Below are 27,263 nucleotides of genomic sequence, written 5' to 3'. Positions count from 1 at the left end.
AATTGCATCAAGTCTGTGTTGGTCTCAGATCTGCATCAAAATGGACTCAAACGACACGAGCGGGCTCTGGGAGACGTGAACCGAGCCCCGGTGCGCTCCGGGAGAGACCGTGACCCGGTGTGAGACTCACAGACCGAGGAGCTTCTGTCGCTGCTGAAATTTTATTCTGCGCATGATGACGCGTTGCTGTGTGCGCTCCGCTCCGGCGCCGCTCGGCTAGCAGCGGCAGCGGCAGGAAGTATGCTGTCGAAGCGGCGGTGGGGAAAGACCCGAGAACCAAAAGTCGGTGGTTGAGCAGGAGGAGGAGAAATAACCATGTCTAATCCGTGACACTTGCACATTTTGCACCTCCACGCCGTCACATCGCTCACCTCGCGGGCGCAGAGGCCAATTGAGGGGTAAGTGTGGAGCGTAAAACGACAGAAAAACGAGGTTTTCCGTGAGCGGGGGCCGCGGTGTGTTTGTCGAGATCTTTGTGTAGCTCCGGGCTAGCCTCGGGATGCTAGGGCTAGCTGTGGCGCTAACCTCTGCGAGCTCCTGCAGCGGCCACAGTTTTCAATTAGGACAACGTGAATTTATTTTACGGGAAAATAAATCCCAGATTGTGTCTAATCCACGCGGCTCCGTTTTTGCATTGTTTGTGTGTTTTGTTTGTCATTTTTTTGTTTTGAACTTCCGTTTTATCCCCTTTCTCTCATCGCGGGGGGCTGTTAACTAGCCAGGCGCTAATGCTAACGTTAGCTCGGCCGTGTATCTGCCTGTTTTCAGCTCTTATCCACAAAATGCTTTTTTCATATAAAATGTTAAACTGTTCCGGGTTTCTCTCGCTGTTAGTTTGCACCGTATTTTCAGTAAGTGGACTCTGCTCGGCCTCCGCTTGTAGCTAGCGGGCTAGCAGCTTGTGTTTGTGGGGGTAAGAAAGAGTGAAGCTAGTCCGTTAGCATGGGGGGAAAATGGCTCGCTGCTCGAAAGCCATTTTCCGATGGAGATGGGGTCTCAGTGAAAGTGGGCTGATGGCTGTAGGTGTTGTCCCGCTCTGCTGGGAGCTTCATGTCGGATATACACGGCTAAACTGAGACGATTTTCCACGGTTAACCCCCCTCTGTTCTTCTCCTCGGCCGGCCGGGCTTGGGTGTTTCTCCCCCGGTTAAATCGGGGAGTCGGCCGAAGGAAATGTCGGCCGTGTGGCGGCGGAGAAGATGCCCCGCTTTGTCCCGATAAATTCATGCTGGGGCTGAACCCTACCGAGAGGAGACGGGCCAAGGTCAGGGAGCCCTGCTGCGGCTGTGACGGCTCCTTCTCCGCCACATCCACCTCTCACCGGCCGGAGTAAAATTTAATTTGCAGATTTGGAGTAAAATGTGGAGAATTAACGGCTGCGGGGTGAATAGTTGAAGCCGAGGAGGTTTCTGTTGGTGTGAACAGACCCGGGTTATTTCTGCTCCGGGGGGAAAGAGTGTTAATCCGGGCTACCTGGAATAACGGTAGGACCACAAACAGTCGCATGCGTCGGATGTATTGGTGAATAAAGCGCGGGTTAATGAGCCGGGCTCGGTTTGTTTACTTTATCTGGGCTGAAGCTCAGAGGAGAAAAAAAGTTGGACGGAAAAGAGAGAAAGGATTGTGATTGGCTGCTCAGCAGAGGCCTGATTCAAATCTGTTTGTGAATGAGATGCTTCATTTGTAAAATGTGAAACTGGACTGTTGGAGATAATTAAACTTTTCAAAATAAGACTGTTGATGTAGCAGGGAAAAGAGTAATTTAAACCGCACAGGAAACAAAGACTTAAAGTGGGATCAGGACACACAAATGAAAACAAATACACATTAAAACATTTAAAATTGATCAGCTGTATACAGCACATTATTGATTAATCAGCTGATTATTGTCAGTTTAATAATTTTGTCTATAAAATGCTAAAGAAATGTCTCCTTTGATTCATGTCACTGTTGTTTGTGAAAGAGAAAAACAGCAAATAACAGTTGAAGCTGGAACAAGGTGTTGATATTTAATCTTAAAATTTCACTAAAACAACAATTCTTAATCAGAATAGTTGCAGATTAATGTTTGTCGATGAATGAATTGATTAATTGACTAAAAACTGCAGCTGTAGTTTGTATATGTGAAAAACCAACTGCAGTTTTCTGACGTTCCAGGTCAATGAAACATGGTAGTTGCAGTATATTTGAAATATATATTTATACATGAATAAACATAAATGAAGTGTATAAAATGATATAACAAACAACAATAAATATCAGAAAATGACACATAGAGGCTGCGAGTAACTGTTTTCATTCAAAAGTTCTCAAATAATTTAATGTGTTTGTAAAATGTCAAAAATGTTCGTCACAGTTTCCCAGAATCTAAATAGTTTTTATCCAATCAACAGTTTGTTGTAATAAATGACAGAATATTCACACGATGAGCAGGAACTGGAGAAATTTATACTTTTTACTTTAAAAATGACTTTTGTTTGTAGTACAAATATCACTGATGTGTGTTTTCTTTTAGTTTGTAGACCTTATGTTTTATATGTAACATACTGGAGATAAAACAGTTTGTCCATTAGTACAAAAACATTAACCAATACTTTAACATTTATCAAACACAAACAACAATCAGCTGGTTTCAGTTTTCTGTCTCAGTAACTGAACGAAACATGAAGACGTCACACTGGAAACAATAATCAATGGATTAATCGATAATGAAAAAAAACATTTAACATCTTTTTAATCTCCACTTTGATTAAAATGAAAAGTGTGACCCAGGCTGTCGATTCAGAGGTGTGTGTGTGTGTGTGTGTGTGTGTGTGTGTGTGTGTGTGTGTGTGTGTGTGTGTGTGTGTGTGTGTGTGTGTGTGTGTGTGTTGCTTCTCTTTGTCCTGCTTACATCAAACATCTGGCTGAACTCTGCACCTCCGACCGCTGCTTCACTTTTTCTTCATTAAACTGTGTCTGAGCTGAGCTGACAGATTCACATGTTCATTAATTTACAGCTGCAACAATTAGTCCATTAATCTATGTGTCATAATTATTTTGATAATCAATAATTGTGTAGTGTAAATATCAATCCTTTGCTCTTTGTAGCTTCACACATGAAGATTTTATTGTTGCACATGACAATAAGCTGAATATGAATTTATGATGTAAAAGATATTAATCAGTCATTTCTCACATTTAACTCCCAAAGTGATCAATCGATTGATTTAGAAAGTTAATCAGCAGATGAATTGTTACTTGGAGTCAGTGGTGATGGCGGGAAGTTTATTGAGCAGTTAGTGTTTGTTGACCACCAGCACCTCTGAAGTCCTGACTGTTTCACCTTCCTTCATTCATTTACCAATTAACAATCGTGGTTGTGTTGCTTTAAGATGATAATTAATAGGTTTTAATTAAAGAGTTTTCTGCCTGATTTAATGTGTTTTTAAGGGAAAGCGAATCCATTAACTACTGAGCCTCACAGGGAAAAATCAGATGCTTTAAAGCTTTTCTAAATCCTTCTGAATTTTATTTTACATGTGTGATTTCTGTCGGCTGCAACAGACACTTCCGTCATGATGAAGCTGCTAGTGGAGGCCCATAGTAATATTAATAATAATAATAACTTTATACAGCACTTTTCTTAAAGTAACAAAGTGCTGTACAAGGAAAGTAAAACCAAATACAAGAAAAATCCAAAGTAAGTATAAATAAAAACACTAGATCTGACAGGAAGTGAAAAGAGGCAATAAAATATGTAAAAAACAATAATTACTAAAAAACTAAAAACTTTATAAATAAAACACAGATCAGACACTATCACATATGTGTTTTAGGAAGATTTAAAGGTAAAGATTGACAACATCTGATTTCAGAGTGTCGGGGCTCTGATAGTCACAAACCTGGACCTTGGGTGGGCCACCATAATAAAATCATAAAGCCTTAAATATATGCTGCTGATATCCATTCAGGGGGTCCTTGACAAAGTCTGAAAGGTTTTTGAGGAGCTTCCCTATGTTCCTCAGGATGTTCCAGGAGACATGAATGGAGCTCTCTCTGGATGTAGGGTTCATTGAGCAGGTTCCAGCGGTCCTTGAGGAAGTCCTGGGGGTCCTTGGGGAAACTGTGTGGGTGCTTGAGCAGGTTCCAGTGTCAGCTGTATTTCCTTGAAGGTGTCCTTGAACAGGTGTGGGGACACTGTGTTCAGCTCTGTGTTTCAGTCTGGTGGTTTCTGCTGTAGCTTCATGTGGTTCAGACTTAATGAGGCTGTTGTGTGAATGTGCAGTTACAGTCTGTGCTACGACCACAGCTCCTAACATTATGTTTGTGTGCTCGAGCAGGGAGGGAGACATGTAAAACTTAAACATAAATATGTACAACAAAGAAAAGAAAAGATGAACCGTTATTGATCCCCCTTAGAGGAAATTCAAAAAATGACACAGCAGCACAAATGTGATACGAAATAAAATAAGACCAAAAAAAGCAGCAAATTCTCACAACTGAAGCAGGAACAAGACATTTTTTTTGGAAATTTAAAAATAATTAAATGTATTGTTTGATTATCAAATATTTGCTGAGGAATAATAATAATGATACATGTTATCCATACAGTGCTTTAAAGGCCATTCTGCTGATTGACTAATCAGCTATCGACTTTATTTTTCTGCTTTAAAACGTCTCAGGTTCAGATCTGGGTCGGTTGTGCTAACAACTGAAAACTGGAGTGATCAGTCAATTAAATGATTAGTGGAGAAAAATAATTGACAACTATATTGATAATTAATTGTTTCAGTCATTCATAATCAAATCTTCCTGGTTTTCTTTGTCATGTATCAGTGTGATGTTTTTGCTTCATAGACTGAACCACTCATTAATAAATTGAAAAAATAATTAGCTGATTAGCTGATAATGAAGCTAATCAATCGTTGGACACCTGGACAGTACAGGACTGTAACACACACTGTGTTGTTGCCGAAGGGGCTGACACTGTGAGGTCACATCTGTAATATGCAGCTGGATCATGGAGGGAAATTAAAATATGAGGAAGTAGGACAGATGTCAGCGCTTTTAAATGTATAATTAGATTTTAGGAAATCATACGTGTTTATAGAGCTGGGCGGTTCAGCTCATTTTATTTGTTATCAGGATTTTGTCTTCCAGCGACAAAACCAGATAATGAGATAAAACGATTATATTGCCACGTTCAGTTTCACAACAAATTTCATCGCACCACCAATTATTTTGATCTAATTATTTGTTAAATTAATTTTCATATTATATATTTAATGGTATATATTTAGATATTGTATTTTATTTATGTATCATTTTTTAATTAGTTTTTCTGATGAATTGCATTTAAAGTTCAAGATAGTCCACTGTTAAAAAGACAAAGTTCAATGAGTGATCGTGTTGAATAATCGTCATCTCAGTATTGACCAAAATAATCAGAATTTTTTGCCATAGTGGATCAGCTCTACCTGTTCACATGTTACCTGGACGTTGTCTGATGCTCCTCTGTAGTGTGGGTCAGTTATGGAAACAGTGTTTCTCCCTCTTCACCACGTCCCTCCTGAAAAACAGATGTAATAGAGTTTTACTTGATTAAATAAAGTGAAATGAAAAACATGATAAACTCACCCTGACCACTGTGGGATTGAATTAATAGGGCTGAGACGATTTGCTTTTATCTCCAGATTCAATACTATCACAGCACTGGGTGCAGATCCGATATGTGTGGCCTTTTCTAGGTACTTTGATTCTACAAGTATGGCTGGACCAGGTCAGCTGGTTTCAGTGTCAGCTGGTTTCAGTGTCAGCTGGTTTCAGTCTAGTGTCAGTTGGTTTCAGTGTCAGCTGGTTTCAGTCTAGTGTCAGCTGGTTTCAGTGTTAGCTAGTTTCAGTCTAGTGTCAGCTGGTTTCAGTGTTAGCTGGTTTCAGTCTAGTGTCAGCTGGTTTCAGTATCAGCTGGTTTCAGTCTAGTGTCAGCTGGTTTCAGTATCAGCTGGTTTCAGTCTAGTATCAGCTGGTTTGTCAGCTGGACAAAAAGTCGCTAAATGGTCTGAAAAGTTAGTAAATTGAGTGACAGATGAGCTGAATTGGCAACAACCAATGGGGAATCTCCAACACTCTGCCAGCCGACCAATGGTGTAACTTGATCACTCAGTCAGTCAGAGACCTTCGTATTTACAGGACTGGCTCTGCTGTTGTGGTCCAGCTAATAAACTACTGTTATAATTAAGTTAATTAAAGTAGTGTACTGTTTGAACAAACAAACAACTCTGGTTCATGTGCTGATGCTAACAGGTTAACCAGCTAGTTCCCAGGCTAACTGTTAGCTTCTAGCTGTAATTACACTAGCCCGGTGTAATTAATAAGATAAATATTGATTCAGGATTCAGTGTCGTGATTAAAACATTTTTATTTTTATTTATCATTTTTTCCACCTCTGTAAATAATGAGACTGTGATGTTCTGTAATGTGTCAGGTCACGTTTCATCCTTGGAAGTTATTGAAAAGTCCTTGAGTGTGACTTCAGAGAGTGTGTTTGAGTCCTGGCAGCGTGTAAAGACAGTGACACAGGTGTGTGTGTGTGTGTGTGTGTGTGTGTGTGTTCCGATCAGATTAACATGGCGGCCTCATGTAATCTGTTACAGAGTCCAGATTAGCCTGTTAAAACTGTCACAGGCATCGACTCACTTTAATCACTCTGGTCCTTAAGCAACTATTGATCTGATTACTGACTGGTTATTGAGGGATTTCTGTGTGTGTGTGGACGGTAAGACGCTGCACTCAAACAGCAAACACCATTTCTTACCATCTGTTGTGTTGAAATTTAATTTCTCAGTGTCAATGTGCCCAACACTGAGATCTCCATTTTTCACCATGATGTTTTATTGATCAGAAGATTCATTGAGAAAATAAAAGACAGCTCAATCAATAATTAAAATAATAGTTGATTTCCATGCTAAAATTTTATTCTGAATCCTTTAACCATGTTGGCAGGTGCAGGAGTGTCCTCAGAGCGTGACGTGAACACACATGAACAAACAGCACAGTGTCAATATTAGACCACATCTTCATCACCCTCATCATCACCAGCAGCAGCATGTGTTTATTTCTTTTATCTGTGTCTTCATTCTTAGTTTTTTGATTGACTTTGAACCTGAGTTTCAGCACTGAAACCAAGATTATTACTATTTTCAATAACTTGCCTTTGAGAGATACAAATAACGTAAAACCCTCTTTTAAATTAACCACGGCAGTCTAATTAGAAAACAGTGCAAATTAACATTTAAAGAGTAAATAAACCACATCAGTGCAGTGTCTCAAACCAACCAAATCAAAAACTCATATGATATGACTCATGATGGTCTTAAATTATTTTATCATGTAGTTTATGATTTTACATGAAAATTTGTCCAATTTTAAATTGTTGCACAGCTGCAATTATTGCCCTTTATTTTTATTAGTTAATTAACTGATTAATGTCTCGGATTAATATAACGTAATAGATTTTAATAATCTGCCAATTGCTAATGAATTATGTATTTAGATAATTTCTTTGTGGATGACTTTCTTGTTTTTGTTTTACAATTTCCCAGCAACCAAGGTGACATCTTCAAGATGTCAAGTAGCTTCTATTATTTAATCAATAGTACAAAAGCCTAAGATATTCAGTTTATTATCATAAATGAAAAACAAATGCAGATTCAATCATTTTCTTTTGTAGATTTAATATAAATTATATAAATAAGTTATAAAAAGTACTAAAATTATTATTAATCAAAATGTTTATGGTCTCTCTCTGTACTATACAAAATGTCCCTAGAATCAGGTTAGGTTCAAATGATAAGCCTGTACTTAAGATTAAAATCTTCATCCTTCCAAAAATCTTTTAATTTGATAAACTCTTATCATTATAAGTAGAGATCACCTTTCTACACACCTGCTGCTCCTACATGTTCTGTGGCGACAGCTTACTGTGGTGATACTGGCACTGGTGTAAGACCAGTTGACTGTTGATGGAGGGGGTTGGGTGGCGGCTCTGGAGGTTTGTTGATCCTGCAGTGGTGGATTCACGGCGAGCTTCGGCCTCTTTACACTATAAACAAAGGTGTGTCCTGCTCGCTGCAGAGTGCTGTCAGGTGTGAACGGTGCAGGGACAGCAGCTTCGCTTGTATAATTCAAGATCCAAAGGAAATGACACCTGGTTTAAATAATATACAGATAATCACATCTTCTAGCAGTATGATAAATAGCCGTGTGGAGGTAAAATAGCTAATTGAAAGAAAACATTTTTTTGAGAATTTCGACAATAGATTAAGTATGTTTTTTGTTTTTTGTCAAACACTTGCTGTTTCCTGTGATTTAAAATGTAAGAATTTTCTGCTGATCTGTGTTAAATCACAGTAAACTGAATATTTTGGGGATGTGGCTGGGTGGTTGGACAGGTTCAGTTAAACTTTATTTCAGTCCTCTTTAATATTTATACATAGTAAATGCACATAGACAACACACAAATTAGGAAAGAGGAGAAACAAAAACAGAAAGACTTTTCATCATTAGACACTGATATATTTACAAAGAAGCAGGACGAGGAGTTCCAGCGAATCAAACATGCAAAGACCAAAAGAGATAAAGTGAGAAAAACAGTAAATAAAAAGGACTTTTACTGCTTCATCTTACATTTATGTGATAAGGATCATATCTCAGATTCATATTTATCAGCATATTTTAATTTTTCTTTTAAATTAACTAAGTGAACTACACATTCTTAATTCACCATCACAATTCATCCACAGGTTTACCCACAATGTTGTGTTTGAAAATTAAAAAATATATTGTGAAATACTCATTTCTTAATATAATAACATAAAATAAACAATTCTAATTAGTAATATCTCTGAGAAGGTGTAATCAATATCTGCCAGCATTTATTTATTGGTTGGGTTGTAATTTTAAGTGTTAAAATTCAATAAAATCATTTGAATAATCAAAAGAAATAATTTACCTTATTACATAACCGTGACGATATTTCCACATTGTTTGAAATTGACAAATCTGTTGCAGTGTGAGATCTTATTAGTGCTGCAATTAATGATTGTTTCTATAATCTGCTGAGTTGTTCGCTTTTTTTTTTTTTTTTCCAATTAATGAATTTATCATTAATTTATCATTAAGTTATCACAAGTTGTCAGATTGAGGTTACATCTGCAAATTGCTTGTTTATAACAGTCAAAAATACAAAGATATTATTTATAGATACATGAGACAAAAAAACATTTCGGAGGCTGTCACCAGAGAATGATTGTGATTTGATAAATGACGTAAAACGTCAGTTGCTCTTTAAATAACCAGCTTCTTTTTTCTTCTTCTTGTCTCCACAGTGATACCTCATTGGCTGGTGTGACCCCCTCAGGCCCGCCACCTCCCAGGGTGGGCCCCGATTGTCTGTACCAGCACTGACGGCTCTTGGGGAGAAAATGGCCACCACCTCTGCCCTCATCTGAAGAGCTAAGACCCGCTGTTTCCTCCCCCACCTCCCTAATATCACTGTTCATTGCTGTGTTGTGAACCGTGATTTTCTCCAACCGATCGCTTTAGAGTACTATGGCAATGCATGATATGAGTCGTGCCAAGGGTTTCCCCTGTAAAGAGTGTGATATGGTTTGCCCGAGTACTCCAAGTCTTCTAGAGCATATGAAAGCACATTATCAGCAAGAAGAAACCGGACGTTTTGAGTGTGAACAGTGTGGCCGAATTTACAAGCACGCAGCTAGCCTAGCTAATCATAAAAAGTCTCACGAAGTGGGTTCATTCCAGTGTCCTGTTTGTACCCGTACTCTGCCCAACGCTGTTGCTTTGAAGAACCACCTACGTATCCATACACTATCCCCCAGTAGTGCACACACAGAAGAAGAGAGCGAAGAAGTTCCTGAAGAGGCAGGCCACGACGAGAGAGACTACGGTCTCGCCCAGGACCTCTCGGACGGGTTTGGGCGCTCCCATTTGAATAATAGTGGTATGGGACATAGTGTCCTACAAAGCCACGAGACAGACGACCACGGAAAAAAAGGCTCCCCTGAATCTGACGACGCTTGGGACAGACCCTTCAAGTGTGATCAGTGTGACAGAACGTACCGGCATCACGGTAGTCTGGTGAACCACAAGAAGTGTCACCAACAAGGAACTTTTAAGTGCTCTGTGTGTTTCAAGCAATTTAGCAACCTGGCTGCCCTAAACAGCCACGAGAGAACTCACTCGAAGTTCAAGACCCCTGGGGCATCCATGGTGAGCAGCAGCAGCAGCAGCCTCCACGCCACGGAGCGCAGCAGCGGCACTCAGTCATCCCAGAGTGACGACACAGCCTCGTGTTTCTGCCACCTGTGCCAGATAGCGCTGCCGAATAAGGCCGACTTCCAGGAGCACATTCTGCTGCACAACACGGCCTCGCCCTCCCTCGGCTTGCCACGCAGTTTCCCAGGCATCATGCCTCACAATCTGAGTGCAGTTCGATCCCCAGCATACACCCCGGCCCTGGGGGACCCTCTGCCCCTGCCACCCCTGCCCAGTGAGAAGAGAGGTCCCTATGATCCCATAATGGGCCCTCCAGTCAACAATCCCATCTACACATGTGCATACTGTGGCGCAGGACACCCAGATCTGGAGACCTTAAAAGTCCACTATCTGACCCATGATCCCCACCCTGCTTCCCATGGCCAGGACAGCTCCATCCTTAACTCAGACACCCTAAGTTCTGGATCGCAGGGCTCGGTGTCTTCTCCCGCTGGAGGCCGTGTGCCCCAGGCCAATTCTCCAGATGATGGAGAGCGGCGCTTCAAGTGTGGAGAGTGTGGGAAAAGCTACAGGCATGCGGGAAGTTTGGTCAACCACAAACGCTGCCATCAGACAGGCCACTACCAGTGCACCATCTGCTGTAAGCAATACCCTCACCTGGCAGCGCTACACAGCCACCTACGAAGCCACAAGGGACGTCCCTCCAACCAGCCTATTAATAATGACAGCAATGACTGGCTATCTCCAGAGCCATTAACTCTGGATTCCCAGCAGAGCTACGTCCAGGAAGGCAGTGGTGCCACCACTCCAATTTCGCTGCCAGGGAATCTTGGTGATGCTGCCCACTTTGTACCAGATGGCGGCCACAGCAGTGGGTTGGACTCTCTTGAATTCCATGATCGCTTTGATGGCAGCTCACTTTCCCAGAGCAACTCTGCTCACCGCCAGGCCGATAGACATGTGTGTGCTGACTGCGGTGAGATGTATGGAGATGTATCTGGCATCAAGTCACACATGTGTCCCCGCCATGGCCAACAGCAGCAGCCACAACAGCAGCAGAGCAACATGTCCAATGGTTTTATGGGGAACATGAATTACCACAGCTCCAGTGGAACCTCACTGCCTGCTGGAAGCTCCAGCAGCCTGAAAGAAAGTGGCGGCCAACGACAGTACTCCCAGAGCGGAGGCAAGAGAATGGGGAGCAACGACAAAGATGATGAGGATGATGGAGAAGTGTATCAATGCTCGGTGTGTGGTAACCACTACGCCAGCCTCAGAGCTCTCAGGAGCCACCTGCGTAGCCATGCCAATAACCCAACAGGACCAGGACCTTCCAACCTGGAGCAGGATTGGAGAATGATCTGCTCCACTTGTGGTCAGAGCTTCTCCAGGAAGCAGGACCTCCTGAATCATCAGCTAGTCCACGGCCCCCAAAGGCCAGACGGCCAGCAACAGGGCATTGGAGGTAGCTCTGCAAATGGCAACGACAAGATGGACGGACGCAGTCACATTTGTGTTGACTGTGGCATGTTCTTTGCTGACCGTCACCACCTCATCACCCATCTGTGCCCCGGTAAGAATCGGGCCAGCTCACTGAGCAAGCAGGGCCTGAATGGAGCCAAAGGCATGTCTGGAGGAGATGGCGTCGGTGGTGGGGTCGCTGGAGGGAGCCGTGATGTCGGTGGCGATGGACGTAGGCCTATGGTTGACCAAAGTGACAAGCCCCACAAGTGCGACCAGTGTGGACGAGGATACAGACACCCCTGCTCACTCCTTAACCACAAGAAGTCCCATAAGACTGGTGTTTTCCGCTGCTTGGTGTGCCAGAAACGCTACTACAACCTGCTGGCTCTCAAGAATCACCAAAGGACCCACTTTGACCTGAAGAGGTAGGTCCCTGATTCTGTCTGTTTTTTTAATTTTATTTGGGCAGGTGTCTTACAGCTTAATGTCATTCTACAGTCTACAGACATTTAAAGGGATGGTAGGAATAATTTCCGAGTTGGGCATTAGGGTGCTGTATTGCTCCTAATCCAATCTACTTACAATTTAGCTGTGATTCCTACTTAATTCAAATTTGTGGACAGTTACAAAGCTTCAGGATCACTTTGCGTTTAGCTCAGTTGGTAAAGTTAACATTGAAAGTTGATGAGTTTTGAGGTTTTCATAATTGTATTTGCATTAAGTGAACTTCATTGCAATCAATGCTCCAAATTTCTAATTGTTGGTATGTGCTTCTGAACCCAATGTGGACGCTGGTGGTTTATGAGATTTAGTACCATGTTTTTGTTGAAGATTGTTTGCAGGTTAAACGTTCTGATTTTCAACAGCAGTTAGTCAGTGTGTCACCAAACTGTTGGACTTAAGTTGAACAAAAGAATATCAGGAAATTTACATATGGGCAGTAGTGCGTAAAATAATTGCCTCAACAAAGGGTCATGTTTAAGAGTATTAGTTTCATGTATTTACATAGACTCTGTTGTGTTTTCTTCATCTCTGTCCATCCCCGCTGCAGGCACAAGTGTGAAGAATGTGGCAAGGCCTTCAAGATCCAAAAGCAGCTGATCAACCACCTCCGCCTCCACGAGGAACATCGGGCTAAAGGTCTTGTTCGAACTGGCCCCAACGGTTCCCGCTTCCAGCAGCCTGGCCCATCTCAAATGCAGACTATGAGAGGAGAGTCATCAAAGGGCCAGGTAATGGGTGTCAAATACAGCCATCAAGGGTTCAAAAAACCCTACTCCTCAGCAGGAACCTCCAGGCCTCAGAAGTTTGACCCAGCTGAGAGTGGACGGCGGCCTTTTGCCTGTGAAGAATGTGGAAAGACATACCGTCATGCAGGCAGCCTAGCCAATCACAAGAACCTTCACAAAATTGGGGAGTACCACTGCAATGTTTGCAACTCTACATACCCTAACAGGCTGGCAATGAAAAACCACCTACGTCTCCACTTCGCCCAGAAGAAGCACAACTGCCAAGAGTGTGGCAAGGGCTTCCGCACTCAGAGGCAGCTAGCTACCCACACTACAGCTGGGCTGTGCAAAGGCCCGCAGGGCCCTGGCGCCCAGATGGATTTTGAGTGCGATGGCTGCTGCGAAGGCTTTGCCACGGCCGATGAGCTTGCAGCCCATGACTGCCCGGCCCAGCACCTGCCCTCGTCCTCCTCCACCAACAGCTCCACCAACATCAGCATGGAGAGGAGCTCTGTGGACCTGGACTCTGACGAGAGACCCTACGCCTGCGACCTCTGCAGCTGCGCCTACAAACATGCAAGCTCCTTGCTGAATCATAAGCACACCCACAAGACGGGCAACTTCCGGTGCAACTTCTGCGACAAGCCCTACACCAACTACATGGCGCTACGCAACCACATGCGCATCCACACGCAGCGGAAGAAGCACATCTGCCACACGTGTGGGAAAGCCTTCCGACTGGCCAGGTTCCTTCGCAACCACCAGAAGGTCCATGAGGAGGGTGCTACCCCCTTCGGCTGCCCCACCTGTGGGAAGAGTTTCCAGGGGAGATCCGGTCTGGCTAGGCATCGCTGCGGGGACAACCAGGTAGGCATGGAAGTCAGGAGGAAGGCCACTGCACCCACGGGAGAGGGCGAAGAGTGTCGGTACACGTGAGTTCTCGTCAGTTGTTTGTGATTCTTCGAAGTTGAAAGAAAAATAGTGAAGATAAATTTAGGTCTCTACATGTCTATTACAGGTATATGATCTCCAATCCGGCTTCCTTGGGACCATACGCGTGCCGGAATTCGGATTTTTCTGAAGTTTGGACAAATTGAATTAGTGGAGAGACCAGATAAGTCAACCCCGTTTGCTTTCAGTTAGCATATATCACACACTTTAGTTTTTTTAGGCTACCTACAGTCAAACATTTCATGTTTAGATGTACTGTTTTTAATGCTTTTTCTCAGCACACTTTGTCACAGATTTGATTTAAGTAGAATATTTTGTGTAGCACATTAGCAAAATCTAAAGTATTGATGTTGTGTGTTCCTTACTCTTGTTATGATTTTGATTGTAGTCTTTGATTTGTTTGTGTTTGCTTTCTTTAGGTAGTATCATGATACTGGCCAGTTATTAGACTAGAAACTGCAGTGATGTGATGGGGCTCTTAAATTTTTGATGTCTTGGCAAACTGAAACCACAGGGAAGATTAGGAAGTATTTGGAGCTAGCTGCACTGCACATGTCCAGAGGTCATTATTTGCATCAGTTAAAGGATTCTTCACTACAGCAACTACAGTCTGACATGGTAGAGGTTCTATGGGCATGTTGGATCGATTTTCATCATTCAGGATATCGTAATCACCCAAAAGAAGGCTGTGACAGAAGGTCTTTGAAATAGTTTTCAGATGTGAAAGAAGCTGTCTGAAGCTTGTGTCCATTTGTGCAGTGCAGGGAGCGGCAGATACCTCCCAGTTCCCTACATGAATCCCAGTTGTTTGTCCATAGTTTCTCCCATGTCCTTCCCTTCCTCACCCACCCAGGAGTCCTCTCCCCTATGACCTGTCTAGCAGTCATAAGTTTAAATGGTACACCACTTTGTAGTAGTCTTGTTTAAAAGCTTTAAGCCGGATTTCAGATCATATACCTGTATGTGCAACATCTTAGATGATGAGTACTAATATTTCAGTAATTCTAAAGAAAAAGTGGTAACCAGTAATTTGAGATTAACTTGGCTAGAACACTGAAAAGAACCTACCATCTTCAGTTACTAATCTCCCTTTTTCTTTCCTCCTGTCCCTCCTCCCATCCCCTCGTTCCTCCCCTCTTGTTTTTCCTTGTTTGTCTCTGCACAGATGTGATCAATGTGGCCGCTCCTACCGCCATGCCAGCTCCCTTCTCAACCACAAGAACACCCACACCGTCGGCATCTACCACTGCGCCGTGTGCCTCAAGACCTACTCCAACCTGCTTGCCCTGAAGAACCACCGCCGTATCCACTCTGAGACACGGCGACACCGCTGCCATGACTGTGGCAAGGCCTTCCGTGTTTCCTCTCAGCTCTACAACCACCGACGAGTCCACCAAAAGCAGCGGGAGCTGACCTGCCGGTCCTGCCAACGAGCCTTTCCTACGCAGGCCAGCTTCAGGCTCCACATGGAGATCACCCACGGCCAGGCACCGCAGCCCCGCCAGCCCAGACCCCAGCAGCCCCGGCCAGGGGGCTCCCAGGAGCTGGGCTGGGGGTCAGGTCTGGACCTCACTTTGATGCAAGAGCAAGGACTCAACCCCAGCAGCATGGCCAAAGCCCGCGGCCGTGGAGGCAACAGTGAGGTCATCAAGTCCCATGTCTGCGACCAGTGTGGCCGTTCTTACCGCCACGCCAGCTCCCTGCTCAACCACAAGAACAGCCACAAGACGGGGACCTACTTCTGCAACTCCTGCCAGAAGGAGTTCCCCAACCTCATGTCCCTCAAGAACCACCGGCGGATCCACACCGAGCCCAAGCGCTACCAGTGCCCTGACTGCGGCAAGTCCTTCCGGGTGTCCACACAACTCATCTGCCACCGCCGCATCCACACCAAGGAGAAGCCGTTCTCCTGCCAGCAGTGCGACAAGCGCTTCTCCTCCAAGTCCAACCTGAGGCACCACATGAAGGTGCACTGGAGCGGCTCGACGGCGCCCCCTCCCATGGCCATGGGTGCGCCCAACTTCCTGGCGTTATGCCCGCGGCCCCTTTCATATAAAGCTATGGGGCATGGGGGGGGGTTGGGCTAAGACCAAAGGGGGAGGGGGGAGGGGGGCCAGTCACATGCCAAGGTTTCTGGAGGTGCCAAAACGTAGCTCTTCGTCCTGCTCACCCTCCTCTTCCTCATTTTCCATGTGTGGCTGTAGTGTGTGTGAAGAACAGGGTGCGTGGCCTCAGTCCAGGTCCTGCATGACATGAACATACACTGACAGCAGGAGGACGCTGCACAAGCACACACACACACACGAACAACCGAGCACAGCTTTTCTGCATCGGTCACGCGGTTCAGTTTCGCGTCTGAGCGTGCACACACATCACACACCAGCACACACACTTTAACACAGCTGATTCACACACACACACACACACACACACACACACACACACACACACTCAGAGAGGACTGAAAATGGAGGACGTGCACACACACTTTGTTGCTCACACATCTCCAACATGTTTCCTGACCTCTCCCGAGCCGAGGCTTCCCTCACGGACGACCCCACCAGGCTCTGGTTGTAGAACTGTCCCACACAGACTGACTGACAGGCTGACGGACAGGCAGACGGACAGGCAGACATGGACTGTAGACAGACGTGATGTAGTTTTTACTGCACGGACCTCACTACACCTGCCTTACTCCTTCCTGCATGTTGCCCTGTACAGCTGGAGTCCCTGAACCTCTCTCGCTCTGGGACATTGATGAGAGGTGGACCCAGCTACAGAGACCGAGCTGAACCCAGACTGTTGGTTAAAGACCAGCTCGTAAAGACTTTGAGTCCTGTGTTAGTGACGTGATGACAGACAGACTGTCGCCACTGTGAGGGTCCGCATGAAGGCGTGAGGAAGTCTGATGCTTGTTTTCCTGTAATGAGCCATCTTGTCCATTTCAATCCCAGGAGCTGATTGGTCCGTTGTTGCAGTTGTTTCTGTTTCTGTTGATGTTTATAGGGAGTTTTGTGGTGATGAAATATTCTCTTGTGGCCTTTGTCACAATGTTTTTAAACCATATTCAGACCGGGGCAGTCGAAACAAAGTCAGACCGGTTTTTATCGAAGTGGCCGACGTGTCGGTCCAGGAGGTGGAGCCTCGCTTTGTTTTTCCTTCTTTGTACCTTAACGGTTTGACAGGTGACAGTAATGACTTGTGGGAACTTGTACAGCTGAAGACGGGATGCTTCAGTCTCTGAGCATTAAATGTGTGTGTGTGTGTGTGTGTGTGTGTGTGTGTGTGTGTGTGTGTGTGTGTGTGTGTGTGTGTGTGTGTGTGTGTGTGAGTGTGAAGATCCTTCTCACATACGGATTCAACGACGTCAGCAGGAACTTCCTCACCTAGCTTCCAGAGTGACGCTCTCCTGCTTCAAGTCTCATGACGCCGTCGACAGAGACCATCAGGTTCTCATGGAGTTTGAATTTAGTAGAAAGTACGTGTACGTTTCACAGGAACTAAAATGAAGCATCATCACTGTCAGGTAGCGGTGGGCGGAGCCAGTTTAGTTCATGATGAGTCGTGGTAGTGGACAGGTGTCTGACGATGTAGTTTTCAGAGCGACAGTTCGTAAAGGTGGCGTCAGATTGATCTGCTCACAATGACCCCGGCTCTCTGACGTGCAGAGCTCAGTGATTTCACTTCGAGTTTATTTTAAAAGTCAAAAACACAGATTAATTTTCTAAAGATAAACAAGAGAAACAAAAACATTTTCGAAGTCGTCACCTCGTTATTGTGGTTTGATCAATAACATAAAAGCTCAGGTCCTTGAACCTTCCTCGCTCTGGAACGCTCTGACTTTTGTCTCGTGGAGGTTCAGTGTGAAGGTTTGTGCTGATCGATCTGTGATCTTCCCGCTGATATCAACTAAACAAATAAATGTAAAAGAACGACACTTATAGAAAATAAAAGATGGAACCTGCTCCTCACTTTATGCTCACCAGATGTAGAGAGCGCCAGTCGAGACGTCGCCGAGCGTCTGAGTCTCTGCGTGGCTCCGGCTCTTTTCAGTGACGTCGTCAGCGTTTGAGTCCGTATGTGTGAACGAGCTGGGAACCTGTGTGACATCACATTTGTGGGCGTGGCCTCTCGATCCGTCTCTAACCTGTTACTGTAGGACCGTGTTGAGCAGCTGAACGAGGCTCAACTAAAACAAAGAAGGTGTAAATTGTTAGGCCTGAGTTTTGTTTGATCCTGTATTGTACTCGTACTCTGACTGTGTTCTCGACAGTACCTCTTTTATAAGAAGGAAAAAAGACGACAGATCATTGTAGTAATGCATTTATTTATATTATTATGATTATTAACACTCGTAATGGACGGCACTAGTCTTTAGGATGTGTGAGTTTAGAGCTTTGTTGATGTAAAACACCCACCTGACTCCCCCCTCCTCCTCTCTCTACCCACAATCCCCCGTTCTGTGGAGGTGATGGACCCGTTAATGGACACTGGGCTCCACTGAGACTCTACTCTGAGACTCTACTCTGTTCTAATGTGTGAAGATTTGAGGAACTGGAACTACACGATGGAAAGTGTTTTTTTTATTTTGTCTTTTACCAAGTGATGTTGTGACGGTCTTTCTCAGTCCAGCCTTCCCATCATCCCTCTCTTCCATATTTATCTCTTTGCTGAGTTTGACTGACCCCGTCCTCTCCCCCCACCCCCTCCCTCCATCCCTCCTTCCTGTTTCACAAGAATCAAACTCACATTGAAAAGGGACGACTCGGTGATCCTCTTTATTTGGAGCGCATTCAGTCCTCATCATTCGAACCTTTTTTATGTTACACTTTTATGGTAACCTCTTGTATTTATTGGTGTTATTATTTTTTTTTCCTTTTTATTTAATTGCGTTTTTTGACTATTGGAAGCCTCTGTGTGTGTTTAAAAAAAACAAAAAACAAAAAAAAACACAGTTTGTCAGCGTTTTTCAGGAGCACTGGTGCTAGTTTTAAAAAAGAAAAAAGATAAAAGTCAAAGCCGTGCAGTGACCGTCAAGTGCTGTAGGAGTCCATGTGATCTTGATCTAGAACACAGAAATAATAACTGTATATTCTCTATTTTTATTTTTGCATTTTCTTCCCTCACCATGTTTGATTTCTTTCTGAGTGGACACTTTCCCGCCTGCATTTCAAGTAGTTTTTAGAGAGAAGAAGAAGAAAAAGATTGGTTTGGAACGATTATAACCCCTTTTTGTTTTGAGTTCTAACTTTTTGTTTCCATGCATATATATGTAATGCTTACTATACACTTTTATAAACTATGTTTTGATAATTCATTTCTTAACAGAAAAACTTGTCCATATACTATAACCCTTACTGCTGAGTACTGAAAATAAATAGCTGAAAAAAAACCCACAGCTGAGCTCAGTGTTTTCAATCCGTTCTCCTTCAACAGCTTCAGCACAGTGTTCTCAGGTTCCTCTCTCAGTGCTCACTTTATTAGGTACACCTGTACGGTTTAGTGCAGTCTACCTTTAACAAACCTCTGCTGTTCAGATGCTTCAGTCTGTGGTTCTGCTGAGACGATGAGTTCAAGTCAAATCGTCTCTAACGTCTCAGATTTTATGTTTTTTATCAGTTAAAATTTAATCTCTGGGTTTTTGTGTCTCCTTGGATTTTTTTTATTTAAGTTTTTACTATTTTCTCACATTTTCTCATTAAGAGTCACAATTATTAGAATTATTATACTTTTTATACACAGAGCACTTTGTTTGAAGACGTTACTGATGCAGCCAAACTGTTGAATGATCAATGAAGAGAGGCTCAGAGCCTCCTCTCTTCTGATTGGCTGAGAGGCTCCGAGGTTCCTCAGTTCTGACCTCCAGAGACAAGCCTGAGAGACGAGATGGTTTTTGTATCTTCTTATGGATCAACACTTCAAATAAAACACAGAAGAAGAAGAAACATGGAGCTTTAAACATCAACTAAATGAGGAAAACCAATCCGGGACCAGGACTCTGAGACCTACAGCTGGACCGCAGAGTCCTCCAGGTCTCAGTCAGTCGTGATCACACTGACAGCTCCTCACATGAAAACATCTGATCTCAGATCAGGAAAAGCTGCTGGTCTCAGATCAGAATCTTGTTTGTGCTGTAGGTAAGTTTGTGACAGTTCAGGTAAATTCAGGAGGTTGATGTGTCACTGATGTTGGTCTCAGAAAGTTTTCAGACTCGGAACGGAAACTGAAGTCTCTCATTTACTAAAGTCTTCAGACCTTTAATCCAGTTCTTTGACGACCCCCCACTTCCAGCTTCAGTCTTGGTTTCTACAAGCTCAGAACCTGGATCTGATCAGATCCTCTCAGACTCCATCAGACTGGATGTGAACTGTCTTCTTCAGGTCTCTGGGGTTCAGGTTCTTTGTCTGGGACTCAGAGACGGGTCCTGAAGAATGTCCAGTGTCGTCTTGGCTGTTTGCTTCTGGACTCTGGATCGGGTTTCTCTCTGTGTTTGACGTCATTCATCCTTCATCAGTTCTGACCAGTCTCCCTGACCTTGTCTGGTCTGAGTTCAGCTGGTCTCAGCTCTAAACCTGCGCTGCAACAGTTACATGTTACAGAGCAGTTTCCATGGTAACAGCACTAGCAGAAAACTGAAACTGAGAAAATGTTTTACGTAACATAATTCATAAAAACTTTTTGACAAACTAAATTTACTACATTTATTTAGAACCAATTAAAACTGATCAATTATTGGGAAATGATCATCAAGGAAATGGTTAATAGGCTAAAATATTGTTATGCTTCTAATACAATTATTTCATTTTTATAAGATATTCAGCTTTTTAGATTTAATTTAATGTAATTTATTATAATTCAATTTAACAATTTCTTAGTGCTAATCGTTTAAAAAGACTTTATGATCTGCAGTTACACCGATGTTCCACATGATGGTGTTTTAAAAGATGGTTCTCAGAGGCCTTTGAGTGATGTTTTGGCAACTTGTGGTAATAAATAAAATCAGGTTTCACGGTAATAAAATAGATCTAGTTTTTCTCCACCAGAACAAAGTCTTGGCAGGACTCCTGAGCTCAGTGCTGTAGCCCTCACTCTGTAGAAGACTAGGACCATGTGCTCAACAGGGGCGGAGCCAGACATTGTAAACATTCGGAGCCCAAACTTGCCGAAAATGAAGCCGCCATGTTTTGCATCAACACTCCGCTGGTTGTCGGCAAACTGTGGATGGCAGGTCCACCACAGACTGTAAATAAAGATGGCCATCACCTCTGTGACGTCACCAACAGGTTTCTGAAGCTCAGAGTGAGCTGCACAGCCGTTGCCATCTTGGCAGTGTCTGACTCTGCCCCCTAACTCCCATCTTATCCAAAAATGGTCAAATAGGAGGGGCGTGTCAGTTATAAATTTATGACAAACATACACTCACGCACCTGTCACTCAAAGAGGCCACGCCCTCAATCCTCCGTAACTTTAGTCCTTAATAAAATGTGAACAGGTGAGTTATATAAACAGGTGTCATGAAGGAGGAAATTAGCTCTAGAGACCAAAACAGTTTTTGTACCAGGCTGTAAACATGTTTATTTCTGCTGTAAAGTTGGACATTTTAACATGGGAGTCTATGGGGACTGACTCACTGTTGGAGCCAGACTCTAGTGGTCGTTAGAGGAACTGCAGGTTTATGTTTGTTCAACACGTCGTCTCCTCATGTGGAATTGAAGTGAATTTATAAGCTCAAAACTTAAACAAGTTCCATTTGTTCTAAATATTATTTTTATTTTGTTTTATCCAGGATGTTTTGACAATAATCTGCAAACAGAAAAGTTCAGTCTGTTGGACATTCATCGTTTTTTAGATGATGAAGTTTGTTCGTTGTTAGTCAAGTTCAGGGAAAGTGGTGAATCGTTGTTTTGGGTTTGACAGGAAGTGACTGTGTCATTAGCAGGAAACAGCTGATTAAAAGTTATTAAAGTATTATTCAGCTGTTCAGTTTCCTTCTAGCTTGGTAGCAGATGTTGGTCCTGGACCTGGCTCCAGACTGTTTAATGCGTCTGTATCTCTTGAAATCAAGGACCAAAACTGGACCAGGTCCTGGTTTTCCATCTCACAACTGTACTCGACTAGAAAACATCCCCTGACACACGAAAAACAGCGTCTGAGTGTATGACCCTTTATGAAACCTGAGGAGGAAATAAAACCCTCAGTCAAGCAGCTCAGATCCTTAACCAGACCTGGTCTCAGGAGAACCAGAGGTTAACCTCTGCATTGTGACGGGGGGTGTGAAGTTACGCGCTCATGAACGCTCACTCAGTAACCGGCTGATGTCTTTGTTTTATTGTGAAAAGGAACAGGAAACCCCTCAGACCTCCTGAGACACCGAATGCTTTAATAGACTCCTCCTAGTGAATTCCTCAGATCCACATCATACAGTATATGTTCAGTCTCATCTTAAGATGTTTGATATATTACGAAGCTTTTGAGTTTCCGTTGGAGAACCTGTCCGTGGTAGTGCGATGAATTTTAATGTTTAGCGATGAAACAGGAAGTTGTTACAACTCCAGCACACATTTTCCACCCTCCCGGAACTTTATATGTTGAATAAGAGTCCCGGCCTAAACACGTCCACATGATGATATTCAGTTATAATCACAGCGCCCCCTCGTGGCGACAGGAAATGTCATGTTTTACACTTTGATGTGCTCCTTGTAGCAGGTTGACCACGCCCACCTCAAACTGCTTCAGTGTGAAAACTGAGTTTTCATTGAACGGCGTGCCTCAATGTTTCGCCATAAAATAAGTTGTTATAACTATAACACACACTGAGGCATCTGCATGCTAATAAGAAGTCGTAGTTACAGCGCCACCTACTGAAAATAAGGAAGTAATCCTTGAATGACAATCTGCATTTGATTTACATGACGTTTTTTACACTTTTACACTTGATAAACAGGAACTTAATGTATGTTGTATGTTGGTGGCGCCCTGAGGTTCGCGACAGGGCGAGGGTCCTCATAACGCTGCTTGTAGCTTTAATTTTAAAATTATGACTTTATGTTTCTGTGCCTGTAATTTAGGACGTGGTTGTTATTAACATCTTTTCTTTTAATTACATAACATGAATCTTTAATTCCAACATGTTTTCTTGTGATTATGAATCTTTATGTTTTCTGGATCTTTTGATGATGAAAGTGTGAAACAGATTTTGTGATTACTGATGATCATTTTCTTGTAATTACATTGTTAACGTAACTTAAACGTACAGATCTCTGAAACTATGAGAAATATTCGTCATTATCATTTTATTTTTATTGAAAAGTTTCTTATAATTATCAAAGTCTTTTTCAAGATCTGGTGTGAAGATCATTTTTATTTTAACTTAGAAAAATAATTAGGCTGATGTTATAATTAATCTAATTATGTGGTAATGATGATATAATATTCATATAATAATAATTATAATAATAAAAGCTTAGATTCTTAAAGCCCCTTTCAAGGTACCCAAAGCTGCTTTACACAGAAAGAAACACAAAGTAAATAAGTAAAACAAATAAATGAAAACAGGACGAGACAAGCTGAGGACGTCGGTGATGGAGGAGACTGGAGGAGGTGAGGCAGCTAGAGGTCAGAGGTCAGAGGTCATGGTGAACAGGTGGGTTTTCAGCAGGTTTCAGTCCAGAGATCAGGTGTGACTCTCTTCCAGGAGGGTGGGGGCTGCCACACTGAAAGCTCTGTCACAGAAAGGCTGGTGTAGGGGGTGGAGAGCAGACCCGTGTCAGAGGTCCGTAAGTTCTGGGACGGGGTACAGGGAGGAGGTCAGACGGGTACTGGGGGGCGAGACCATGGAGGGATCTGTAGCTGAGGGAGAGGATTTTGTACTGGATGTGGGCTTTGACCGGGAGCCAGTGAAGTTGGATGAGGGTGGGGGTGAAGTGCTGCAGCTGAGTTCTGGACATACTGGATTCTGTCCAGGGTTTTGCTGGGAACCTCCAACAGGACTCCATACAGTGATCCAGACGGGCGGCAACGAGGGCGCGGAGGAGGGTCTCTGCTACAGAGTCAGAGAGTGATGGCCGGAGTCGAGAGATGTTCCTGAGGTGGAAGAAAGCGGATTTGTTGATGGACTTGATGCCTGGAAAGAGAGCGTGGAGTCCAGGATGACGCCCAGGTTACAGACTTCCAGGGACGGGGAGATGGAGCAGCCGTCGATGTCCAGAAGTAGATGTTGATCTCCAACCGTCCGGAGCAGGGCCTTGGGATAATGATGATGATGATGATGATGATGATGATGATGATGATGATGATGATGATGATGATGATGATGATGATGAGGATGATGATGATAATCACTTTTATCTTACAGATCTGCTGATTATTCAGGTTTTTTTCTTGTATTTATCAAATACTTTGGTTTTTGTCTTAAACCCAGATTTTATAATTAATAATGTGGAGCTTGTGATTATAAATGATGTGTCCTGTAATTATTGACGACTCTTGTCATTTTGAGATGAGTCTCGTACTTATTGAATCTTTTCTTGCAGTTTTATGATGCAGATCTTTTTGTTGTGACACATGAGCCTCGTCTGTTTTTGTCATTTCATTATCAGACTTTTACTGTAGTTTTGAGACTCTGGTCCTCCGCAGAGGTCTTAAGCTGTGTGGGAGGGGTTCAGGTTGTGGACCTGAGACATCATGTGGGACAGTGGGTCTGAGTGGCCTGGACTTCAGAGATCTGCAGGTTTCAGGAGGAGCTGTGGGTTTAGACTTCACTGTCATTAATGTGGATTCACAGCAGCTCCTCAGGTCTTTGAGGTCCAGGGTCCCTGCTTGAACTAAAACCCTCCTGTCTCTTTCTCCTCTCAGATCTCAGTCCGGTGAGTTCGCCCAGCAGCTCCAGGAGCTTCGTCTGCAGCCAGTGTGGCCGTTCTTACCGCCACGCCAGCTCCCTGCTCAACCACAAGAACAGCCACAAGACGGGGACCTACTTCTGCAACTCCTGCCAGAAGGAGTTCCCCAACCTCATGTCCCTCAAGAACCACCGGCGGATCCACACCGAGCCCAAGCGCTACCAGTGCCCTGACTGCGGCAAGTCCTTCCGGGTGTCCACGGCGCTCGTCTGCCACCGCCGCATCCACACCAAGGAGAAGCCGTTCTCCTGCCAGCAGTGCGACAAGCGCTTCTCGTCCCGGTCCAACCTGAGGCACCACATGAAGGTGCACTGGAGAGGTCCGCCGCTGTCCAGAGGGACGTCTTCCGCCTTCCTCACCGTCTCCTCCAGACCCTTCTAGACCTCCTGAGCCGGTCTGGACCAGCAGCCCGGACCACGTCTACAGAGTGGTTCTGGTCTGTGGGGGTTCAGGGTTTGAGTCTTATCAGCAGCTGAAGACCTGGAATTTAACCACGAGTTCAAAGAAATTTATACATGAAACACTTTGAAAAACATCTGGATTTATGTGGTTTGAAGTTTTGTTGTAAAAAAGTTTAAGTTTAAGAAAAAAAAAGAGATTTTAATTTTTCTAACATGTTTTTAAAGATCATTTTCTTTTAAAACATTTAAAAACATTTTTCTATTTCTATTTTAAAAATAAATATATAATCACATCTTTTCACCAAGATCGTTCTGTTTCCTAAATGAGATGTGGGCCCACTTGCAATAACATTACGGCCCAGCAGTGGGCCACAGTCCACAGGTTGAACCACTGCTCTACAGCACAAGTAAATATGAAACAATAATATATAGTTTCATATGTAAAACATGAACATATTTCATAATTGGAAGAGACTGTTAGCAACATGTAGGAGTCTTAGTAAAATACCTATCTATCTATCTATCTATCTATCTATCTATCTATCTATCTATCTATCTATCTATCTATCTTTCATCTATCTATCTATCTATCTTTCATCTATCTATCACATACATTTAGACAGATGGTTTTCAAAGTCAAATATTTTAAATTATTCAAACTTCAGATTGAACAGAAGTTTTTAATAGTGATTAGTTTTTGGCTTTTCTCTGCTTCCATAGGACTCAAACATGACGAACCTGTCCTCCCTTCAGACCACGTTCACCTGGAAACTACAGCTCTCGTCATGGACTCATGAACACGATGTTGCTGACATTAGAGTCTTTAAGTTCAGCAGGTCACTTCCTGTGTTTTTATTAGCTGGTGCCAAATGAACCTGTTTGTATCCACTGACGTTCCCTGGTTCCCTGGACGCTGACTCTGGGTCTGTTGGGATGTACTGGACTTCTGTCTCCTGAAACACAGCAAGCACAGGTGGATTATGGGTCTTGTATTCTTTCCATGGACGGCACACTGCTCGGACCTTCTTCCTCCACGTGGTCTTATAATCACGCCTCTCTTTGACTTTCAGCTCTGATCTCACACACGTGAAGTCGACAGGAAACTCAGACAGTGTCTTCTTCTGGGGTTTTGTGTTTGTACAGGTGAGCGGGAAAACTGTGAGAGTGAGCCGCACCTTCCTCTGAAGGAGTGACCTGTGGAGGTGTGGAAACTTTTCCTTTCAGGATATGAAGGTGTGTCGACACCACAGAGGGACATTAATGGACGACTACAGTCGCAGGATGCCCGGGTCTTCATGGAGAGCTTTACGTTCACAGGATTTCGAGCCTGGCCTCCCTTCAGTATCATCTCTGGGCTCATGATGAACATCAACACGTTTCTGTTGCTCTTCAAGAAACTCATTTCTGCCACTTGGAAAAAACCATTTCTTTTTGTTCTTATGTTTTGGTGTAATTATCACACGTTTAAGAAACATAATCTCTTTCTCTTTTTCATAATTCAGACTAAATCTAAAAGATGAGAACGTTCCTCAGAGGAACAAGATACTGAGTGAAAGAGTTTATTGTAACTTATGATTTATTTTAATCACTAATGAAATACTGTCTTAGTTATGAAACTTAAGTTTTGTTAAAATAGAGAATGTTTTTAAACACTAACTGTAATAATTATGAGAAACTAAAGTATAAGACACTGAGTGATGCTGTCTAATAACTAATAAATATTCTCATAACTATTAGATACTTTTTCACAATTAAGATTAAATCTTAATTAAGATTAAATCTTAATTATGTGATAGTAAGTCAAAATATGACTTAGTAACTAAAAAAAAAAGAAAAAAAAAGGAAGTGGCAGGAAGGGGCTTTCATACTCACCTGCTCCACAAGATGGCCGCCCGGACTCCGCGCTGACGTCATGCGTCTCATTGTTTCTCTCTCAGACTTCATGTGGATTTCTGCCGTGGACAGAGCTGATGTTCGGGAGCCATTTTGTCTCTGAAGAAACTCAAACCAACAGACTTCAGGTTGATTTTACAGCAGCCTGC

At 43.3% G+C, this 27,263-nt stretch overlaps 1 protein-coding gene across 1 annotated transcript; it reads left to right on the top strand.

Annotated features, from left to right (window-relative positions):
• The first annotated feature begins 267 nt into the window (after nucleotides 1-267).
• LOC111226851 (zinc finger protein 646-like) lies at nucleotides 268-25,201 on the top strand. The gene is made up of 5 exons (XM_022752148.1): nucleotides 268-398; nucleotides 9,369-12,167; nucleotides 12,794-13,903; nucleotides 15,088-15,949; nucleotides 24,776-25,201. The coding sequence occupies exons 2-5, from the start codon at nucleotides 9,592-9,594 to the stop codon at nucleotides 25,199-25,201; spliced, it is 4,974 nt and encodes a 1,657-aa protein (XP_022607869.1). The 5' UTR covers nucleotides 268-398; nucleotides 9,369-9,591.
• The last annotated feature ends 2,062 nt before the right edge of the window (nucleotides 25,202-27,263 follow it).

This window comes from Seriola dumerili, unplaced genomic scaffold (assembly GCF_002260705.1).
Source record: "Seriola dumerili isolate Sdu_G_001 unplaced genomic scaffold, Sdu_1.0 BDQW01000166.1, whole genome shotgun sequence".
Classification (NCBI taxonomy): Eukaryota; Metazoa; Chordata; class Actinopteri; order Carangiformes; family Carangidae; genus Seriola; species Seriola dumerili.
Note: the sequence above shows the minus strand (reverse complement) of the source record. Positions and strands in the feature narration are given on the sequence as shown.

Excerpts from the sequence above, each read along its gene's own strand:
- LOC111226851 (XM_022752148.1), top strand. The coding sequence starts at position 9,592 with ATGGCAATGCATGATATGAGTCGTGCCAAGGGTTTCCCCTGTAAAGAG. Across the intron at positions 13,904-15,087 it reads GGCGAAGAGTGTCGGTACAC|ATGTGATCAATGTGGCCGCT; the intron begins GTGAGTTCTCGT and ends GTCTCTGCACAG. Across the intron at positions 15,950-24,775 it reads TGGGTGCGCCCAACTTCCTG|GATCTCAGTCCGGTGAGTTC; the intron begins GCGTTATGCCCG and ends TTTCTCCTCTCA.